Below are 20,226 nucleotides of genomic sequence, written 5' to 3'. Positions count from 1 at the left end.
TCAAGTTTGAATCCTGCTAAAATTATTTTTTATTAAATTTTAATTTTAAAATATATTTTAAATTATTAAATCTCTTAATCCGACAAATAAGACTGGACCTTAAAATTTTTTAAATGGTTAATCGTATCTGGTACAGGTTAACCATAAACAGATTTAGAAATTACTTTTAAGCTTGAAAATTTACCCATAACACAACATTAAACATCGCTAAAAGTACCTAAAAAATTGTCAAAAGTATTAATTATTTTAGATTTATCCTTATTCAGTAAAAACTTAAAAGAAAATTTCCAAATTTATTGATGCTGGTCTTCAATTAGTTTCGCCGGTGGGATCCAAATTCAAAGTTCAATGAAAGGTGAGTCTGGATATAAAACTTTTTATTATTTCTTTTTTAATTTTCTATTGATTCTTTGCATTTTGTTTTTGCTGTCAGCCGATGACGGCCGGGCATGTTTTGAAATTGTCAAAGACAGCTTAAAGTATTGTTTTGTTAAATTTCCTAGAAAGAATTATCCAAAAAAATAAAAATAAATTTCCCAGAAAGACAATGCTATTTGTCTGATAATTCGACAATGTTCCAACTACTATTTATAAATTTTTATTGAAAACATATATTTAAATATTACTTATCCCAAAAAAAAAAAGTTAATGGCGTTCAAGGATAAATTACAGGCCTTCATGAAAATTAATTTGTACTTGAGGAATTCAAAGAAAAATTCAAAAATTACTTTTTCGAAAGGGACTAAAAAGAAACTCAAAAATAATGTTTTTTTTTATTTAAAAAAAATTCGAATTCAATTCTTTAATACCAAAAAAACGAATACATGCATGCATTTATCAATATTGTAGTGTTAATCTATAGAGTTCAATTATCCAAAACAAAAGTTATAGACCTTCATGAAAATTGATTTGTCCATGAGGAATTTGAAGATCACTTTTGCAAAAAGGGGCCAAAGAGAAATTGATTTATAATAAGAAACTTTTTTATTTTCCATTTTCATGGAGAAAGTAAATAACTCAGCGGAATTTATCATATATATATATATATATATATTTATATTTATATTAAAATTTTCTTTCTTGGTGAGTAATCTCTTATTACAAATATTTGTGAATACTTGCATAGCCACAATTTAAAACATTTTAGATAGAATAAAAGAAAAAAAATCGTGAAACTCCTTTGCCATGCCAAGCAAATTATGAAGCTTAAGAAATAAAAAATAAGAATTGTTTTCGAAAGAAAACATTGACAGTAACTCTGTCACATCTCATCAAGACAAAAGGATAGGTGTATGGCTATCCTAGCTACAATGATGTTATCAAATTAATTAGTAAAATTAATGTTTGACTCCTGATGTTCCAATAAAAGAAAAAGAAAAGATAGAGACGTCCCAGCCTTTATTACTGAACTTAAAAAATTTCTAAGATTTGCTTTCAAACTTTTTTTTTTGTTGCAAGCATTCTGTTTTGGTGTTGAGCTTAAATTGGGGATCAAAAATATAAACTCATAAGTATGAAATTGGTTAAAAGCAAATATCAAAATTAGTTTTAATATTTATATTTTTATTATTTTTATATTATATAATCGTATTATATGTAAAATTATCAAATTTACCTTAAATAACTTGTCAAACTGTCAAATGTTTTTTTTGAAAATTATTTGATAAAATATTATATTAACCGAATACAATTCGGCTTCAATTTTTAGTGATTTAGATTTTAGACATTGAACGCATCTGAAGGCTGTTGATAAATCTGAAATTCACTCAAAAGAAGTCATCTGTAACTGTCAGAAAATCGTGGTATTTGATACTATACGTACCAGATTAAACAATTGAAAATGACTTTTATTCAACATTCTACTGAAAATACAAAAAAAAAAAAAAAATTCTCCTCTTTGGATGCTTAAAGTGTTAAGATTTACCTTCAATCTCATAATCTCATATAAAAAATTAGTGAGTTTTGAATTTATCCAGTATCTCACATCGGGAGTTTAGTAAAAGTATAAGGGGTTTCATCCTTATAAATAAGATATTTTGATTTTAATTTATTTATCTCAGAGAGTTAAACACCAAGAAAATAGCTAAGTGAGTAGTCTATTAAATGGTGTAATTAGGTTTTGGGTTAAGTTTTGAGTAAAGAGTTTAGGAGACTTTTCTCATTCTAAAAGTCTCCGAATCAAATATATTTGTGTGTTTTTATTTTTTATTTGAGCTTGGTATTTTGTGTATGATTACTGCGTGTGGATGTTATTTTTTCTAACATAAAGTTCAAACAACTAAGCATTCATTTTGTTGAAAATATTGACTCAAATCTCGTAAGAGATTTGTTTAAGATTTATTAGAGATTTATTAGAGACTTGTTAGATATTACTTGATGGACTTACAAAAAAAAATTTTAAGAGAAAGAGGATTCTTAATAGGTAAGTTTGACTTACAAGAGAAAAATTTTAAAAGGAAAAAGATTCTTAATAGGTAAGTTTGACTTATAGGAGAAGAATTCTAAGAAGAGAGGGATTCTTAATGGGCAAGTTTGTATGGTTATAAGAGTTTGGGTTTGTGTTTGTTTAGTTTGAGAATACTCCATATGACTAGAGGTCTTATAAGTATTGATTGTTGAGTGAGGTTGATGATTTGATATATGTTTGTAATTTTTTACAACTAGTAGATCTTATTTTTCATCCGTATACGTAGGTTGATTGGACAGAATCACGTTAAATTGTTGTCTCTTGTGTGTTTGATTTATTGTTTGATTTCGTTTCCGTTGGTATGATTGGATTGAAGGCTTTTAGCCCAACACATTTTAGGAAAAAAACTAAGAGATAGTCATGAATGCCAATTCCTATCCAATCCCTCCAAACTGCTTATTGCATGGGTAAAATGCTAGACTTCCAAACTCCCCCTATGAATGAAAATCTCATACTACTACAATTTTAGTTAATTGACCATAACCATAGCGACAATGGCCGAAGTTATTCCTAAAAAGATCTGGGAAATGCCCTCTTTGGCCAATAAGTTGGAGCAGCGCTAGGAACTGGAGCAGGGGCGGGAGTTGGAGCAGTGGCAGAGTCTAGCACTGTTATGTTAAGCTTCTGCCCAGCATCGCAATGGCCGCTTACTCCACAAATGTACCATTTATTTCCTGCGGCTGCCAACTTAATTGTGTCATTTCCACTGAATAAGCCCAAGCTATTGTTTGTTGGAACATTGCAGTTTTGGAAGTCGGTTCCATTCACTTTGTACACATTGTGAGCTCCAGGCCTGTATTGGAAAACTGCAAAAAAAAAAAAAAAGGAAAAGAAGTTCTTTAATTCAGTTCTCTTTTTCTTTGAACTCAAGCTATAGTAACAAGAAAAAAAATGGGGGCATTCCAAGAAAAGTAATTGATTCCTTGATATACAAGTAAAATTATAGCAAAAGCTCAAAAATATAGTTTAGAACTACACTCAAATTCAGAATTTAAGTTTTCATATCGTAAATCCACCACTATATATAAACTAGTAATTTCTTTTTATCAAGAAAAATTTTTATACAAAAAAAAAAACCATAAATTAGGATAGAGAAAAAAATTGTCAATGTTTAATTTGGATTTAAATTTATTGATTGTTACCTCTTAAATATAATTATATGAATTAATTGGATATCATAAAATTTAAATTACCAAATCGTAAATTCACCACCATATATAAACTCATAATTTTCTTTCAATATGAGATTTTGAAACAAATAATTTTATCTTTAAATTTATTCCACTGTTAAATGAGATATATATGGAGTGAAAATAACTGAAACAAAAGTGATGAATTGGGTTAAGAATTGCAAGACAAAAAAAAAAAAAGGATTGATTTTGAAACTTATGATGATGGCATACCTAGTGTGTCTCCAACAATGAACTGCTTGCCTTTAGCCCACTCTTGGTAGTTAACTCCAACATTCCATCCGTCATTACCACCAACTATGAACTCCGTAGCAAATGAGATTGCTGGAGCAATGACAGCGACAATTGCAAAAACAACTAATGAACGATGAACAGCCATTAGCTAAAGAAATTTAACAAAAAATAATAATAATAGTTAATTTGTTGTTCTAAGGTAAGGCTTGTCAAGAAGCATGGCTTGAAGTAAGTATTTATAGTGTGAAGCTAATTGCTGGCTTCGAAAGGCTACAAAATTAAAGTTAAAAATTACAAGGAAAAGAAAATCCTTTGATTCATGGACGGCATTACCGAATATGATCAGACAATGTGAGATTCAAGGAGAAAATTTCATTTATTCGTTCTGTGAATTTTGGAGATGATTACAATATGTTATTAGAAAGATAGGTAAAAAGAATGGGCCTTGCTCTTGGTATATGGTGCTACAACAATCTTCGTTGTTAATATCTCAAATTGATGTGAAATGGTTAAATAATTTATATATTAGGATCTATTTGATAGAAAAATATGATTATAATTGATTGGCTCGGACAACGATTTTCAAGTTTGAATTTGACAAAAATTATTATTTATTTAATAACATGGAATTTTTATTTAATTTTAATTTTAAAATATATTTTAAATTATTAAATCTCTTAATCTGACAAGTTGGACTAGATCTTAAAATTTTTGACCAATTGTATTTGGTACAACCTAACCATATTTAAAAATTACTTTTAAGTTCGAAAATTTACCCATAACAGAAGATTAAACGTTGCCAAAAGTACCTAAAAATTGTCAAAAAAGTGTTAATTATTTTAGATTTATCCTTATTCAGTAAAAACTTAAAAGAAAATTTCTAAATTTATTGATGCTGGTCTTCAATTAGTTTCGCCGGTGGGATCCAAATTCAAAGTTCAATGAAAGGTGAGTCTGGATATAAAACTTTTTACTAATTCTTTTTTGATTTTCCATTGATTCTTTGCATTTTGTTTTTGCTGTCAGCCGATGACGGCCTGGGGATGTTTTGAAATAGTCAAAGACAGCTTAAAGTATTGTTTGCTAAATTTCCTAGAAAGAATTATCCAAAAAAATAAAAATAAATTTCCCTGATAATTAGACAATGTTCCAACTAATATTTATAAATTTTTATTTAAAGCATATAATTACATATTAATTATCCAAAGAAAAAATTAATGGCGTTCAAGGATATAACTTACAGGCCTTCATGAAAATTAATTTGTCCTTGAGGAATTCAAAGAAAAATTCAGAGATCACTTTTTCAAAAGGGACAAAAGGAAAATGAAAAATAATGTTATTTTGTTATTTGAAGAAAGAAATATTCGAATTCAATTCTTTAATACCAACAAAGCGAATTCATGCATGCATTTATCATTTATAGTGTTAATCTGTAGAGTTCAATTAGCCAAACAAAAATTATAGGCCTTCGTGAAAATTGATTTGTCCATTTGGAATTTGAAGATCACTTTTTCAAAAGAGGGGCCAAAATGAAATTGGTTAATAATGAAGAAACTTTTTTATTTTCCATTTTCATGGAGAAAAGTAAATAATTCAACAGAATATATATATATATATATATATAATGGAAGTATTAAATTTTCTTTCTTGGTGAGTAATCCCTTATGAAAAATATTTGTAAATACTTGCATAGTCACAATTTAAAACATTTTAGATAGAATAAAAGGAAAAAAAATTTGTGAAACTCCTTTGCCATGCCAAGCAAATTATGAAGCTTAAGAAATAAGAAATAAGAATAAAGCATTTTACAAATATTTGTGAATATTTACATAACAATTGAAATTAAGTTGAAAACTTTTAATCTTGAAATCTTGCAATTGACCCCAACACCACTAAATTAATAGCTCAATTGTTTAAAAATTTTTCTAAAGAAAACATTGGCCTACCAAGCTAGTAGTCTAGCATTTAATTAGTAACTCTGTCACATTTCTGTTAGATCAAAAAATTCTAATCTAATTATATCAACAAAAACAAAATTAAATAATTAATTAATGATATAAAAAATAACAATTTAACATGATTCGATATAATCAACCTACATTCATAAATGAGAAACAAGATCCACTAATTATTGAGAATTATAAACATATATCAAATCAATCTCACTCAATAATCAATACCCATAGGCTCTCTTAATTTCCTCTATTCCTATGAAATATTTTCAACCCAAATAAACACAAAATCATATACACTCATGCACCCATATCTATGTAAATCCTCTTAGTCTCTTTTAGTCCATTCATAAATATTCACATCACTATACCTATTTATACTATCTCATTCTCCTGTAGTCTATTCAAACATACATACCCATCAGGACGTTAAATCTCTAGTAGTCTTATGGGATATCTATATTATAAAATCATATAACTCTTTTACATTTTTTTTCATAACTAACCTTATAGAGACGTCACCTATTTATAAGTATACAAACTTACCTATTAAGAATCATTTTCCTCTTAGAATTCTTCTGCAAGTTAAAGTTGCCTATTAAGAATTTATTTTCTCTTAGAATTCTTCTTCTATAAGTCTTTTTATCTATTCAGTAATAACTAATCAATCTCAAATAAATTTGTTATAGGATTTGAGTTAGTATTATCAACAATATCATGAGTACATGGCATGGCAAGGCTCTCCTGGCCACATCATGATGTTATCAAATTAATTACTAAAGTTAATGTTTAACTACTAATGTTTGACTAGAGAAAAAGAAAAAATGGAGATAGTCCAGCTTTTATTACTGAATTTAAAAAATTTCAATGATTTACATTCAAATTTAATTTATTGTTTTTTCCAAGCATTCTACACCATGATGTTATCAAATTAATTAGTAAAATTAATGTTTAACTACTGATGTTTGACTAGAGAAAAAGAAAAGATAAAGATGGCCCCATCCTTCATTATTAAATTTAGAAATTTCAAAGATTTGCATTCAAATTTAATTTATTGTTTTTTCCAAGCATTCTACACCACACCATGATGTTATCAAATTAATTAGTAAAATTAATGTTTAACTACTGATTTTTGACTAGAGAAAAAGAAAAGATAAAGATGGCCCATCCTTCATTATTAAATTTAGAAATTTCAAAGATTTGCATTCAAATTTAATTTATTGTTTATCAAATTAATTAGTAAAATTAATGTTTAACTACTGATGTTTGACTAGAGAAAAAGAAAAGATAAAGATGGCCCATCCTTCATTATTAAATTTAGAAATTTCAAAGATTTGCATTCAAATTTAATTTATTGTTTTTTCCAAGCATTCTGATTTGGTGCTAGGCCTTGATTGGGGGCAAAAATCTAAAATCACAAATATAAGATTGATTAAGGGTAAAGGTTGGAATTGTTTTCGGTATTTGTACTACCACGTTCAAGTTATAAATGAAAAGAGGATTAGCTTAGAGATAAAAAAAAAATTAAAAAAAAAAAAGAATTGACCCTCTTACCTAGAGAGAGTGAGGGAATATTTATATTTTGGGGACTGGTGACTTGTTAGGCTAACATGGATGAAGTATTCAATTTGCCACACCAATGCAGCCCATCACATCAATTCGAATCAAATAACCAAAATAATCTTGATTCAATTGTGTGCCACTCTTTTACAGTAAAATACTATTATTTTCTTGTAAACCAAAAATGCCCCTATCACATTCAAACTTTATTAATTAGAACATGATAACCATATGCCCATGGTTATATGTATGTGTCACGGACTTAAGAAAGAATTATGAATCTCACATCAAACATAAAATGAGGGTCATTGGGGTATAAAAAGGTTCACAACATCTCTTTCTTATGATGCACCTTTTGTAGGATAAAATCATGAGGTCATGGGAGGTCAAAGCGGACAATACCTCACAAGGGTGTGAACCATGGCAGTCAAGCTGATATGAGACACTGGAAGAATAGATGCCCAGGTTCGGGAGTCATGCGGGTCGAAGCTTAAGTCTCGGCCCGTGACAAGTGGTATCAGAGTCAGTCCTAAACCGTTCGATCCACATCAAGCACATCGAAGGAGGTAAGGAGGGTGATCAGCCTCCGTGATGAGGGTGTCACGAGATTGGGTGAGAGATAATGTCACGGCCTTAAAGAGGAGTTTTGAATCTCACATCGAACATAAAAGGAGGGTCACTGAGATATAAAAGAGTTCACACCATCTCTTCCTTGTGAGGTACCTTTTATAGGACAAAATTGTAAGACCAGGAGGGTCAGAACGGATAATACTTCATAATAGTGTGAATCGTAGTAATCAGGCTGATCAGGGGCGTCGGAAGAATAGATACCCAAGTTCGAAAGCTATGTGGGTCGAAGCGTAAGTCTCAGCCCGTGACATATGCAACATCCCTTTATTCAAAGTTTATGGGAAAATTCAAAACATGGGTGTGAATTGATCAAACTTAGACTGAAGATTTTATTGCTGTAAGTAGTTCATATTTTGTACAATTCCATCACCCAATAGTTATAAGCACGACAAACAAGTTTCAAAGTAGTGAATCCAGCTTCTGTTGCCAATTTCTCAAACTCTTTCTTTGTTCTCTCCCTTGCACCAGGGACCAGTTGGAGCAAGCCCAAGTCAAGATTAACTGTTGCTATTGTGACAAGGTCAGTCATGGGCAGTTCTGGCACTATGGATTCTACTAATATCATTTTCCCATTCTCTGCTACTGCTTCATGACAATTTCTCAATAACTTCAAGCATTGTTCATCTCCCCAATCGTGAAGTATCCACTAAACCAGATTTTTACAAAAGGGAAAAAAGAACATTTCTTTATCAATTTTGAATATATAACAAAATGTATGTTTGGCAGTACTTTTGATGGTTTCAACTTTCATAGCTAACCTTCATGAAAATCACTTCTCCATGAGGAACTTTGGTGAACATATCTCCCCCTACATGCTCCACACCTAACATTAGGAAAAGAATACAAAAGCTATCAAATTAAATAAGGAAAATTTAAACATCGAAATACGGTTCTTCCAACACAAAAAAAGGGAAAGCAAGCCAACAGTCGAATGGCTTGTTGATAGAATGCTGGACTTTTAATTAATTTTATGTACCAAGTTCAAATCCTGATAGCCTTGAGGAAAACAACAAAGTTTCCCTTTTTATCAAGTATTTTTGGAGAAATTTGTCAATAAATTTGAATCAATACTTTTAAGATTACCTGGGATATTGGGTGCATCCTTAAGAACAAAGGGCAAATCAAAGTTAATTCCCTTAATATGTGGATACTTAGAAACAATCAGCTTAAGGTTTGTTGCCAATCCCCCAGCCACATCTACCACTTGACTTAAGCCCTCAAATCCCTTGTAAATTTCTAAAATTTTTTTCATGACTATGGTAGTGTGGTTTGACATCAATTGGTTGAAAGTGTTGGCTAAATTTCTATCTTTTGCAACCACCTCAAACAAGTCCATCCCAAATCCCCTGACCAATGATAATCCACCTTCCAATGTTGCTTCCTTAAAGAGGTTCCTATACATATTGACAAGATACTCAAGGTTAGAGATGATGAACACATAAATGCAACAAATCCCATAAATTCTCATGGAAAATTAGAAGGAAAATGACTAACCAACACTCGATTAAACGTTTATCCTGGACCAGTTTTAGCATTGGAGCTAGAGAAGTTCCATCTTCATTTTGAAGGAAGTATTTGCCAACTGAAGTTATACCATATAACCTTTTCGTGTGTCCATCTTCATCAGTAACAAGATTGCAAGCTAAAATTGAATGAGCAGTAAGAACTCGAAGGATACGATCAATTATATTCGGAGCATCAGGGTTGTTAGCAGGAAGGTTAGAGACTATCTCAGCAGGAGAAAGCATACAACCTGGACCAGCTTTCGCTATGATCTCTAACAAATCAAGATCAATGGCAGTTTTCAAGGCAAAAGGGAGCACTGCTGATGTAGCAACTTGAACAGCCTGCAAGAAATCCATCTCTTCCTTTGATGGAAGTTGTTGTTGTTCTGGCAGTGAACTCATCTTGACTTTAATTCCTATAATTCTGGCTTTCAACTGGAGTTTGAATAAGATTTTAATTAGCAAATTCAATTTCCATCCATCACTACTTAATTTATTTGTCAATGCTTTCCCAGTGAGGTGGCACCAGTCAATGATCCCTTTTTTTTTTTTTAAATTGTGGCGGCTAAGTCTTATCTATTAAAATTAATAATTTAATATTTTATTGACAATTAAATAATTTATTTAATAAAAATTGAGGCGGCTAAGATTAAGTCGTATCTATTAAAAATAAAATTTTAATATTTTATCGATAAATTATTATTAAATTGTTACGTTTTTCTCAGTCACAAAGAATAATACGAAATTATTAGGGACAGGAAAGACTTGATAAATTTTCAATGCCAATGCGTTAGTGGAGATCGTAGTAAAATGTTGCGGCATCGACAATTTTATTTTATGTTATTTTATCTTGTTTAAGACTAGGCCAAAGCCATTTATTTAAATAAAATTTTGTACAATATAACATATCCTATTTTTTTTAATTCGTATTTTATCTACAACATGCACATCATGCCTATATATATATATATATATATATATATATATACATATATGTTTATCTGTGGCATATGCACTCTTTAAAATGTGAGATGTTATATATTTCCAATATGTATAAGATCACGAGAGAGAAGGGAAAAAAATAAGGTTAAATAAAAAAATAATTCATTATATATATTTTAATTTAGTACTTAAAGAAATAAAACATCAATTTAGCACTCAAAATTTCATTTAATCATCTACATTGATATCTAAAATTAATACTATCAGTCAATTTATTGACATTGTATGAATATCTAATGAGATATTGATACGTATCTAAAAGTTTAATTAATGTTTCATCATCAATTATCACACTAATATTAAAAAAAATTTTAAAATTTTAAGAAATTCTAAATTTTTTAAAGTCTAAAATATTTTTAAAAATTATGAAAAATTAAAAAAGTCAAAAAATATCAAAATTTTAATAAAAAACCAAAAAAATTCTAAAGTTTTCAAATTTTGAAATTTTAATAAAAATAAAAATTTCTTATAATTCAAAAAAGATTCAAAAAAATTAAAAATTTGAAAATAAATAAAATTGTAAAAAAGTTTTTTAAATTTTTCAATTTTTTGAATCTTACATTTTTAATTTTTTTAAATATTTTTTGAATTTTTTGGATTTTTAAAACTTTTTTGAACGTTCATTAAATTTTTTAAGTTTTGTTTTATTTTCAAATTTTTAATTTTTAATTTTTTAAATAATTTTATATATTTTTTTTAAATTTTCAAATTTTTTTTCAAAAAAATCATAATTTTTAATTGTTAAAACTTTTCAAAAAATTATATATATATATATATATTTTTTTTTTTCATTTTTGTCAATCTTTTTTTTTAATTTTAGAAAATTTTATTTTTATTAAAATGTTTTCTTTTTTTGAATTTTTTAAATTTTCATAGTTTTCAATTTATATAATTTTTAAAAATATTTTGCATGTTTTAAATTTTTTTTCTAATTTTAAAAAATTAGATTTATTTAAAAATTATTTAGAATTTTATTTGAACTTCTTAGAAAAATTTTAAAAATTTTCTTTTAATATTGACAACACAATTGATAATATGGTGTTAACTGAATTTTTGACACATATCAATATATTATTTGATATTCATGTTACATCAATAAATTGACTAATAGTATTAGCACGAAGTACCAAAATAGATAACTAAATAAAATTTGGAGTATAAAATTAATCATTTTATTTCTTTGGTACCAAATTGATAAATAGTATATAATACATAAGTCATTTTTATATTTAACCCAAAAAATACTATATTCAAGTAACCACATAGCATTTCTAGGTGTTTCTCCTAAAAAAAAAGTCAACATGGTTTGATAAGTTTTCTTATAGAGTAAATGTTCAATTTTAGAATAAGTTGTTTGCTTGGTTGCTTAGTTCAAAACTAAATGTTTTATTTTATAGAAATAAAGATTAAATGTTATTGACTTATAATAATATAAAACCTTTTTAGATGAAAATATGATTATCGAATACACCCGCCATAAAATTTGAAAAAAGTAATAGATAAAAATGATGTGAAGATTTTCAAATTTTAAAAATATTTTAATTTTTTTTGGCTTTATTTTCTAATTTCTTACTTAAAAAAAAATACCAAAATGATATAGTTTGTCTTCATATTTGATTAGGATTATTTCCAGAAATTGATTTTGAAGGCAACAAAGCAAGGCAAAAAAGAAATGATTCCAACACAAAAAAGAGTTGTCCAGTAATATAACACAAACAATTCCAACTTGATGTACAAAAATTATTAAAAACAAAAAAAAAATCACAAAAATAAAAGAGTTAAGGTTTTGAATTTTCTCTAAATGTACAACAAAATCAAACTGATCATGAATGTCAAATTAAGCTGAAACTTGTGATTTTAGAAGATAAGTTCACTGAACAAGGCTACACTAATTTTGAAATCACTTATAAGAAAAAAGCCCAATTTTTGAAGCCAAAAACCCCTTTTCCCCAAATTTTCTATTCTTAAGGTTTTGGTTAAGAAAGAAGTGATCTTACCTTTAATCAAAATAACCTTTATTCTGCAATGGATGAAGATGAAAAGAATCTTTGGTTGATTCAAAGTTTTGTAACTCTAATTCAAGATTGAACCTTTATGATTTTCCAAATCCAAATACTGGGAATGAGATTGGTAGTATTTAGACTAATAAGTCTTTGTTGATTTGAAAACTTAGAGGAAGAAGAAAGACAAAAACATTGAAAATAATTGAGATTTTTTTTTATGGGAAACAAACAAGGCAAAGAAGGAAAAGTTGTTGACTCTTAGAAGAGTTTCAAAGGTGGCAATTTGATGAAAAAAATTGAGATCAAATTTTTTAAAAAGTTAATTAATTAAATTAGATTTTTTAAAAATTATGATTTAAATTGATATTTTATTATCTTAAATACGTGAATAATAATATTATCACATTAGTAAAAAATACCCCATTGACTTGTCACATCAACAAATAGAACATGTGTGTTTAATAATTCAATATCTCATTTGAGTTAACAGTATTTGTAGTGCATTTTTTCAATTTTATTAAAAAAATCTTACATTATTATAAGTTAATAACGTTTATCTTTATTTATATAAAATAAATATTTAATTTTAAATTAAATAATCACTTAAATATTTTATCTTAAATTAAACATTTAACCTTTCTTATTCTATAATTACGGCTTCACATTTATATCATATATATATATATTATATTACAACATACATAGTTACTTGATAAAATTTATTGACATAGATGTTTACATGAACGGTTTCATTTTTTGACATGTAAGAAAATTCTTAAAATTTTTCTTTAAAATGATACATAAGATTTTTACTAATTTTGAATTATTTATCAAAAATATATATTTAAAAAATGATTGAATTATCTAAAATTTTAAATTATAAATGAAAAATTAATTTAAATTTTAATGAAATTCTTATTCCTATATTACCTCATCTCAATTTAAAACCAAATCCAAATGAAAAGTAATTTAAGTAATTTTTTCTTAGAAGCATCATTTTTCTTTATCCTTTAAACCCAGAAGCCTCTCTAACGATTCTTCAACTAAAGCTTTCAATTAGGGTGGGCAACCCAACCCGTCCTCGACGAGTTTTGATCCGACCCGAGCCCATAGAATAGAGTTTTTTTTTTTAAATCGGGTTTCAAATCGAGTTGGGTCTGGTAGTGCTAAGACGAGGTCGGGTTCAAGTTTTAAACAAACCCAACCCGATCTGATATTATATAAAAATATTTTTTTATTTATATATATTTATATAATTATATATTTAAATATTTATATTTAAAAAAATAATATTTTATATTTAAAAAATAATATTTTATTAATTTTCAGGTTTGGTTGGATCGGGTTCGAGAATAAAAAAATTTTAAAAAATTTGGGTCGGGTTGGGGTCGAGTTTGACGGATATGAAGTCAGGTCGGGTTTGGGGCGAGCAAAAACCCACCCAGACCCGGCCCGTTACCAACCCTACTTTCAATGGCGAGCTGTGTTTCTTTAAGCTTCTCAATTCCTCTTTATTTTTTTCAAAACCCATTTAAGGTAACTCCCTCTCGAAACCTAAAACCCCTTTATTTCTTCAAAATTATTTCCCTTAAAGAATTGTTGTAAAAAATAAAAGTCTCATTTGTTTTGTTAAATGTTTACAGTGCATGTGATTGACCATCATGCCACATAGTAGGAAGAGGTGGACTAGGAATAGAATACGTCCCATATGGCATATAACCATAAGTTTGCTGGTACATGTAAGAGCCATTATCATTGTAAAAATCCTATCAATATATATTAAACTTATCAAATACATATTCAATCTAACATGCAATCAGTGTAGATTACAAAGTAGACCAACATAAAAATTTCAAATCCAAAATCTTTCAAAATGAAAATGTTAACAAGATCATTTGGTTAACCCATAGTCACCAAACATAACATCAGCAACACATTGGCCTTCAGTCCTTAGAAGTCAAGCAGTTACAAGTGCATCAATTGATGAAAGATAAGGTTGCATAACAACTGGTTGGCCAAGGATGACCCCAACAACACATTTCAATTTAAGTTTGCATTGATCAAGTGGCTAATGATCCGCTGTTCTTAATGGAAAGACTCTAATTCAAGTTTACGAGAATTTCTGTGAGATATTTAAGTCTGTATTCTCACATTTTATTGGTTCTATAATCACGATAAAAGGTTTTGCCTTCAAATAACTTGATCAAATAAGCCAATGTCTTGACTATCTTTTGGTGTACTAATGCTAATGGTTTCTATATTGTGATTTTTCAGAGAATCTCAATGGGTTTGGGACCAAATGGCGAGCTCTGTTATCCTTCTAGCCACAAGCTTGCCAAAAGTGACATGGTTACTGGAGTTAAGAAGTTCCAATGTTACGACCTCAACATGCTTAATCTTCTTAAGCAAGGTGCTGAAGCAAATAAAAATTCATTATGGAGATTAAATGGTCTACATGATGTGCCCACTTATGATCAGTCACCTAACTCAAATAGTTTCTTCAAAGATCACGATGGATCATAAAAAAGTTCTTATGGTGACTTCTTTCCTTCTAGGTAGTCAAGTCAACTTATATTTCATAGAAATCATCTTCTTTCTCTTAAAAATTTACAAAAATTAAAATTTTTTTTATATAAAAATATTATTTATAATATATTATATATAAATTATCATTTAATTATAATTTAACATTTATAAATATATAATTATATATTAAATCAATAATTAAAAATAAATTTTAAATTATGAAAAATTTAATAAAAAATCTCGTAGATTAAAAAAACCAGTTTTATATATAAAAACTATCTCAAAGGATAGTTATTGACACGTGGCAACTTGAAGATGCAGGGTCCGTAAGATCCCCATTCCTTGTGCAAAAGGGCCCCCCCAAAAAAATAATTGCTCCAATAATTGTCTGTCTTGCGTCTCAAAGTTCCCAACGCCTGAAACTTATGATAGCCACCTACGGGCCTACGCCCCATTATTATTGTCGACATCCTTCCTCAAAAACAAAAAAAAATCGATCCAATAATTGTCTGCTTTGCCTCTCAAAGTTTCAAAAGCGTGAACTTATGATGCCCACCGACGGGCCTACTCCCTATTATTATTAGTAGTATTATTGTTATATCCGTAGCCTGCGCTACTACCTGATCTTATCGTTTCCCCATCTTTCTATTATTCTCTCATTTTCTAATAATTTTGCTTTAAAATTCAAATCTATATTTTATATGTAAAAATTATCCCTACAAGATAATATGTTGACATAACATGTTCACTGCTTGCTATATGTTATTTTTATTACTTTTAAATTTTTGTAACTATTTTTAACTATTAATATGTTAATACGTGACAAATCTTTTACTTATCATATGAAAACTTTTTAAATAAAAAAAATTTCAAAAAAATTATTTACTTAACTATAATTATAAAAAAATAATAGCAGTTGAGTATAAGGATAATGATGATTTGTTGGTAATTATAATACCCTAAAATATTTTGTAAAGAAAAAAATAAGCACTTAGATAATAAAAAAAAATCCATAAAAATATACCTAATTTATTAAAGAAAAAAATCAACCTTCAAAAATTTAAAACTAACAAACATATTAAATTTCAATCACTTATTAAAACAAAAAAAAAATTACAACTAAAAATAATCAATCGAAAAAATAACCTACATGAAAATCAATTAAAAGATCTCACAAAAAATAATAAAAATTCTTTAATAATTATCGGATCTAAAATTTAAATATTTTTTAATATATCTTTTAAAATATATATAATTAAAAAACTAAGACTATTAGAGTTGAGATTTTTTAATAAATTACAAAAAAATTAATAACAATCAATCAATACAAACAACCATATAAAAAATTCTAGATATAAGATTTTCAAACTCCTTTTTTTTTAATCTAGAAAATTTAAAAACTAAAAAAAATAAATTTTTTAAAATTATTTTTCATAAAAATTAAAAAATCCTTGTGGGTAACATTCTAGTTTTCATAGTCATAATTTTTAAACCTCGTTTAAATTTTAAGTCAATTCTTAAACAAAAAAAAAATTAAAGCTCAAGCTCAACTTGAATAAATATATAATTAAATTATTATAATTATATAAATACATATATGTGAATTTTTATTTTTTAAATTTTTTTTAATTTTTTATTATATAATTTATGTTTAATGGATTTGTTTTGGATTTATTTTTTCAATTTAGACCAAGTCTAAGAAAATTTTGAGTCCCGAAATATCAAGCCGGGCTAAGCTTGGATAAGCATATAAATTAGTAATATCAAATATGGGCTTGGCTCGGCATATAAATACCTCTACACATAAATCCAACAATTAATTTAACTGACTTAATTTATAAAAAAAAAATACACTGATCAAGAATCGAAATTAATCAAATCAAATTGATCTTTTTACGTAGTAAGATCAAATTCCAAAAAAAAAAAAAATCTGAAAATGAAAGACTAACAAAAAATGCAGTAGAGAGATATAGTTAGATCAGATGACAAAATCCAAACAATAGATGAATAGAGTAGCAAAAGTGAAACCTCTAACATCACTATTTTCAAATTCCAAAGCATTTACACCAAGTAAACATGAAAGATAATCAATTCCTTAAACATTTTTGTAGTCATTGCAATAAAAGACCTAAGAAATGGCTACTAAGCTAACTGTTTTATACATTTATAAAGTTGGGTTAGTTTTATTGTGTATTTGGGTTGTCCTTTGTCTTTCACTCGTTGTTATTTAGACGAATAAAAAAAAACCATTCAAATCAAAACCACAGAGATTGCATACAGAAAAGGAGGATAGTGATGACTTTCTCTAAAAAAACCAAAAAAAAAAAAGAAAAAAAAATTTACCTATAAGAGGAAAAATGAAGGTGATTGTGAGGTCTGGTATGGCGTCTAGGTTTTTAGTGTTTAGGAAAGATGCTTTAGTCATTCAAATTGCACAAATAGAATAAGATATCCAAGCGTTTGCCTTTTTGGTAGGGCTGTGAAAGGTGAGAAGAGAAATAAAGGTTGAGCTCAAGTAGTGGAAACGGTGAGAAACATAGGAAATGAGAGATTTGTTAGGCAAAAAGGTCTCAATCCAATTAAGTTAGCGAAAGTATAATCAAATAATTGATGAATCACACAAGAGATAATAATTTAATGTGGTTCGATCCAATCCACTTACGTTCACAAATGAAAAAAAAAGATTTACTCTTTGTCGAGAATTACAAATATACATCAAATCATATTAACCACTCAACAATTAATACCCATAGACTCTTTTAATCTCTTATAGTCCTATAAAGTATTCTTAACAGAAACATATATATGCCTATGTATACCCCTACACTATACTTACGTGAACTTTATCAGTCTCCTCTAGTCCACTTACAAGTATTCAAATATACACCCCCATAAAACATAAATCTCCAATAGCCCTATAGGATATCTATCATATAAAATCTTACAACTCTCCTGCATATTTTTTTTATACCTAACCTTAGAGAGACTCGATCTATTTATAAGCATACAAACTTTTTTATTAAGAATTTTTTTCTTTTAAAATTCTTCTTCTACAAGTCTTATTATCTATTAAACAATATCTAGCCAATCCCAAATAATTTTTTTATGAGATTTGAGTCACTATTTCTAACAATCTATTGACTCAAATTTTATCAAATCATCTATCTTCATGTTGGACATGCTTGGCTTCACATGCAATGAAAGTTTCATAATCATCTTCTATTGTGTGTCTTCATGGTTCACTTAAATCAATCTTCAAAACATAAATTCGAACTTCTTTCTAAAATCAAGCTCTTTTAGACTCACTTATTCCTATGGCTCAAATCTTCATCTCTGATATAATTTGTTATGCAAAAAAATCTCAATCCAATCAAGCTAATGGAAGCATAATCAAACAATTGATTAATCATATAAAAGATAACAATTTAATATGGTTCGGTCTAATCGACCTACATCAATAGATAAAAAAAAGATTCACTAGTTGTAGAGAATTACAAATATATATCAAATTATATTAACCATTCAATAATTAATACCCAAAGACCTTTTCAATCTCTTCTAGTCGTATAGAGTATTCTCAACTCAAATATACATATATCGATGTGCATCCCTATATCATACCTATGTGAACCCTCTTAATCTCCTTTAGTCCATTCATATATATTTAAACATACACACCCATAAAACGTAAATATTCAGTAATCCTATGAGGTGTCTATCCTATAAAATCTTACAACTTTTTTCTTATGCCTAACTTTAAAGAGACTTCATCTATTTATAAGCATATAAACTTACCTATTAAGAAAGTCTTACCTATTAAGAAAGTCTTCCCTCTTAAAATTCTTCTTCTGTAAGTCAAACTTGCCTATGAAAAACTATTTTCCTTTTAGAATTATTCTTCTAACCCTAGAGAGACTCCATCTATTTATAAGCATACAAACTTGCTTATTAAAAATTTTTTTCTTTTAAAATTCTTCTTTTGCAAGTCAAACTTGCCTATTAAGAATTATTTTTCTCTTAGAATTCTTCTTCTGTAAGTGTAAATACCCTAATCTATCTGAGATTCTACTTGATTTTGATTTTGTTAATAAAAATAATAATAAATAATTTAAAAAAAACAAAGGAAAAATGAAAAATCTAGCAGGTTGAATTTGTGTGAAATTATGTATGCAGACTGAAGAGTTTAAGCTGGACCTGATAGTTGGAGTTAAAACTTAAAAAGGATTAAAACCTTTCTGGTGTATGGTTCTTTGAATTTAAACCCCATAAATACACGCTCACAATAAGTAGCAAAGACACATAAAAAAGTAAAGAAAAATACACACAAAGATTAGAGAAAAAAGCACACAAAAGAAGCTAAAGAATACAAAAAATTTTAGAGATTTTTTAGGTTAAAAAGAAAATTTTTTAAAAAAAATTTTTTCAAAAAATTTCTAGTTTTTGGTTGAATTTTTCAGCGATATTTGAAGATTTCGATGACTTTCTGGTGAGATTTTCAAATTTCGATGAGTTTTTTTAGTTTTCGACAATAGTTTTCTAGAAACCAATGAATTTTTTACAAACGTTCGATGAACTAACCTAGAGTCCAGCGTAAATTTTTAGAATCTGATGAATATTCAATCAATGTTCATCATTTTTTAAAGAGAAAAAAAAATAGAAGAAGAGAGAGAAGGAAAGAAGAAGATCTGAGGAAAAAAAGGGGATTTTTACCTTTTACACTGTTTAGAAACGACGTCGTTTTGGAGGTTAAATGGTTTCAAGATTTGTGTGTTTCTATTCAAGCCGACTTGACCCGAGCACTTAACCTACTTTCGACCCGCATCCCCCTACATGGCTTTAGCCAAGCCGAGCCTTAAGTCACGTGTTCCAACCACTTCCCTTGTCTATAACCGAGCTACACCCTTTAAGTCACCAAACCGAGCTATTTTTATTTTTTGGTGTTTATTTTATTTTATTTATTTTATTAATTTTTTAAAAGTATTTTTGCATGATTAAATTTTAAAAATTAGAAAAAAAATATAAAATATAAAATAAAATAAAATATTTTTTTAGAATAAATAATAATTATCCAATGATAAAATTTTTAAAAATTTCAAATGGTAAATTTCTAAGAATTCTTATATGAGATTTTTTTTTCTAAATTTGTTTCAAATAGTG

The 20,226-nt window shown here is 27.7% G+C and overlaps 1 protein-coding gene and 1 pseudogene across 2 annotated transcripts; both read right to left on the bottom strand.

The window, feature by feature from the left end:
* Positions 1–2,865: 2,865 nt before the first annotated feature.
* LOC111277488 (blue copper protein 1a pseudogene) lies at positions 2,866–4,055 on the bottom strand (annotated as a pseudogene).
* A 4,279-nt stretch (positions 4,056–8,334) lies between these two features.
* LOC111277024 (caffeic acid 3-O-methyltransferase-like) lies at positions 8,335–12,773 on the bottom strand. 2 transcript variants are annotated; one of them, XM_089763881.1, is made up of 5 exons: positions 12,538–12,773; positions 9,528–9,973; positions 9,117–9,427; positions 8,792–8,856; positions 8,335–8,679 (listed from the first exon to the last, which is right to left on the bottom strand). In XM_089763881.1, the coding sequence occupies exons 2-5, from the start codon at positions 9,938–9,940 to the stop codon at positions 8,380–8,382; spliced, it is 1,089 nt and encodes a 362-aa protein (XP_089620007.1). In that variant the 5' UTR covers positions 9,941–9,973; positions 12,538–12,773; the 3' UTR covers positions 8,335–8,379. The 2 variants fall into 2 exon arrangements, with proteins under 2 accessions (XP_089620007.1, XP_022718855.2); XM_022863120.2 differs by lacking the exon at positions 12,538–12,773 and having other exon boundaries at positions 9,528–10,089.
* Positions 12,774–20,226: the final 7,453 nt, after the last annotated feature.

The sequence above is a fragment of the Durio zibethinus genome, chromosome 7 (genome assembly GCF_047325235.1).
Source record: "Durio zibethinus cultivar Kanyao isolate XHJ-2024 chromosome 7, ASM4732523v1, whole genome shotgun sequence".
NCBI classification, from domain to species: Eukaryota; Viridiplantae; Streptophyta; class Magnoliopsida; order Malvales; family Malvaceae; genus Durio; species Durio zibethinus.
This window is presented reverse-complemented; position numbering and strand designations above follow the sequence as displayed.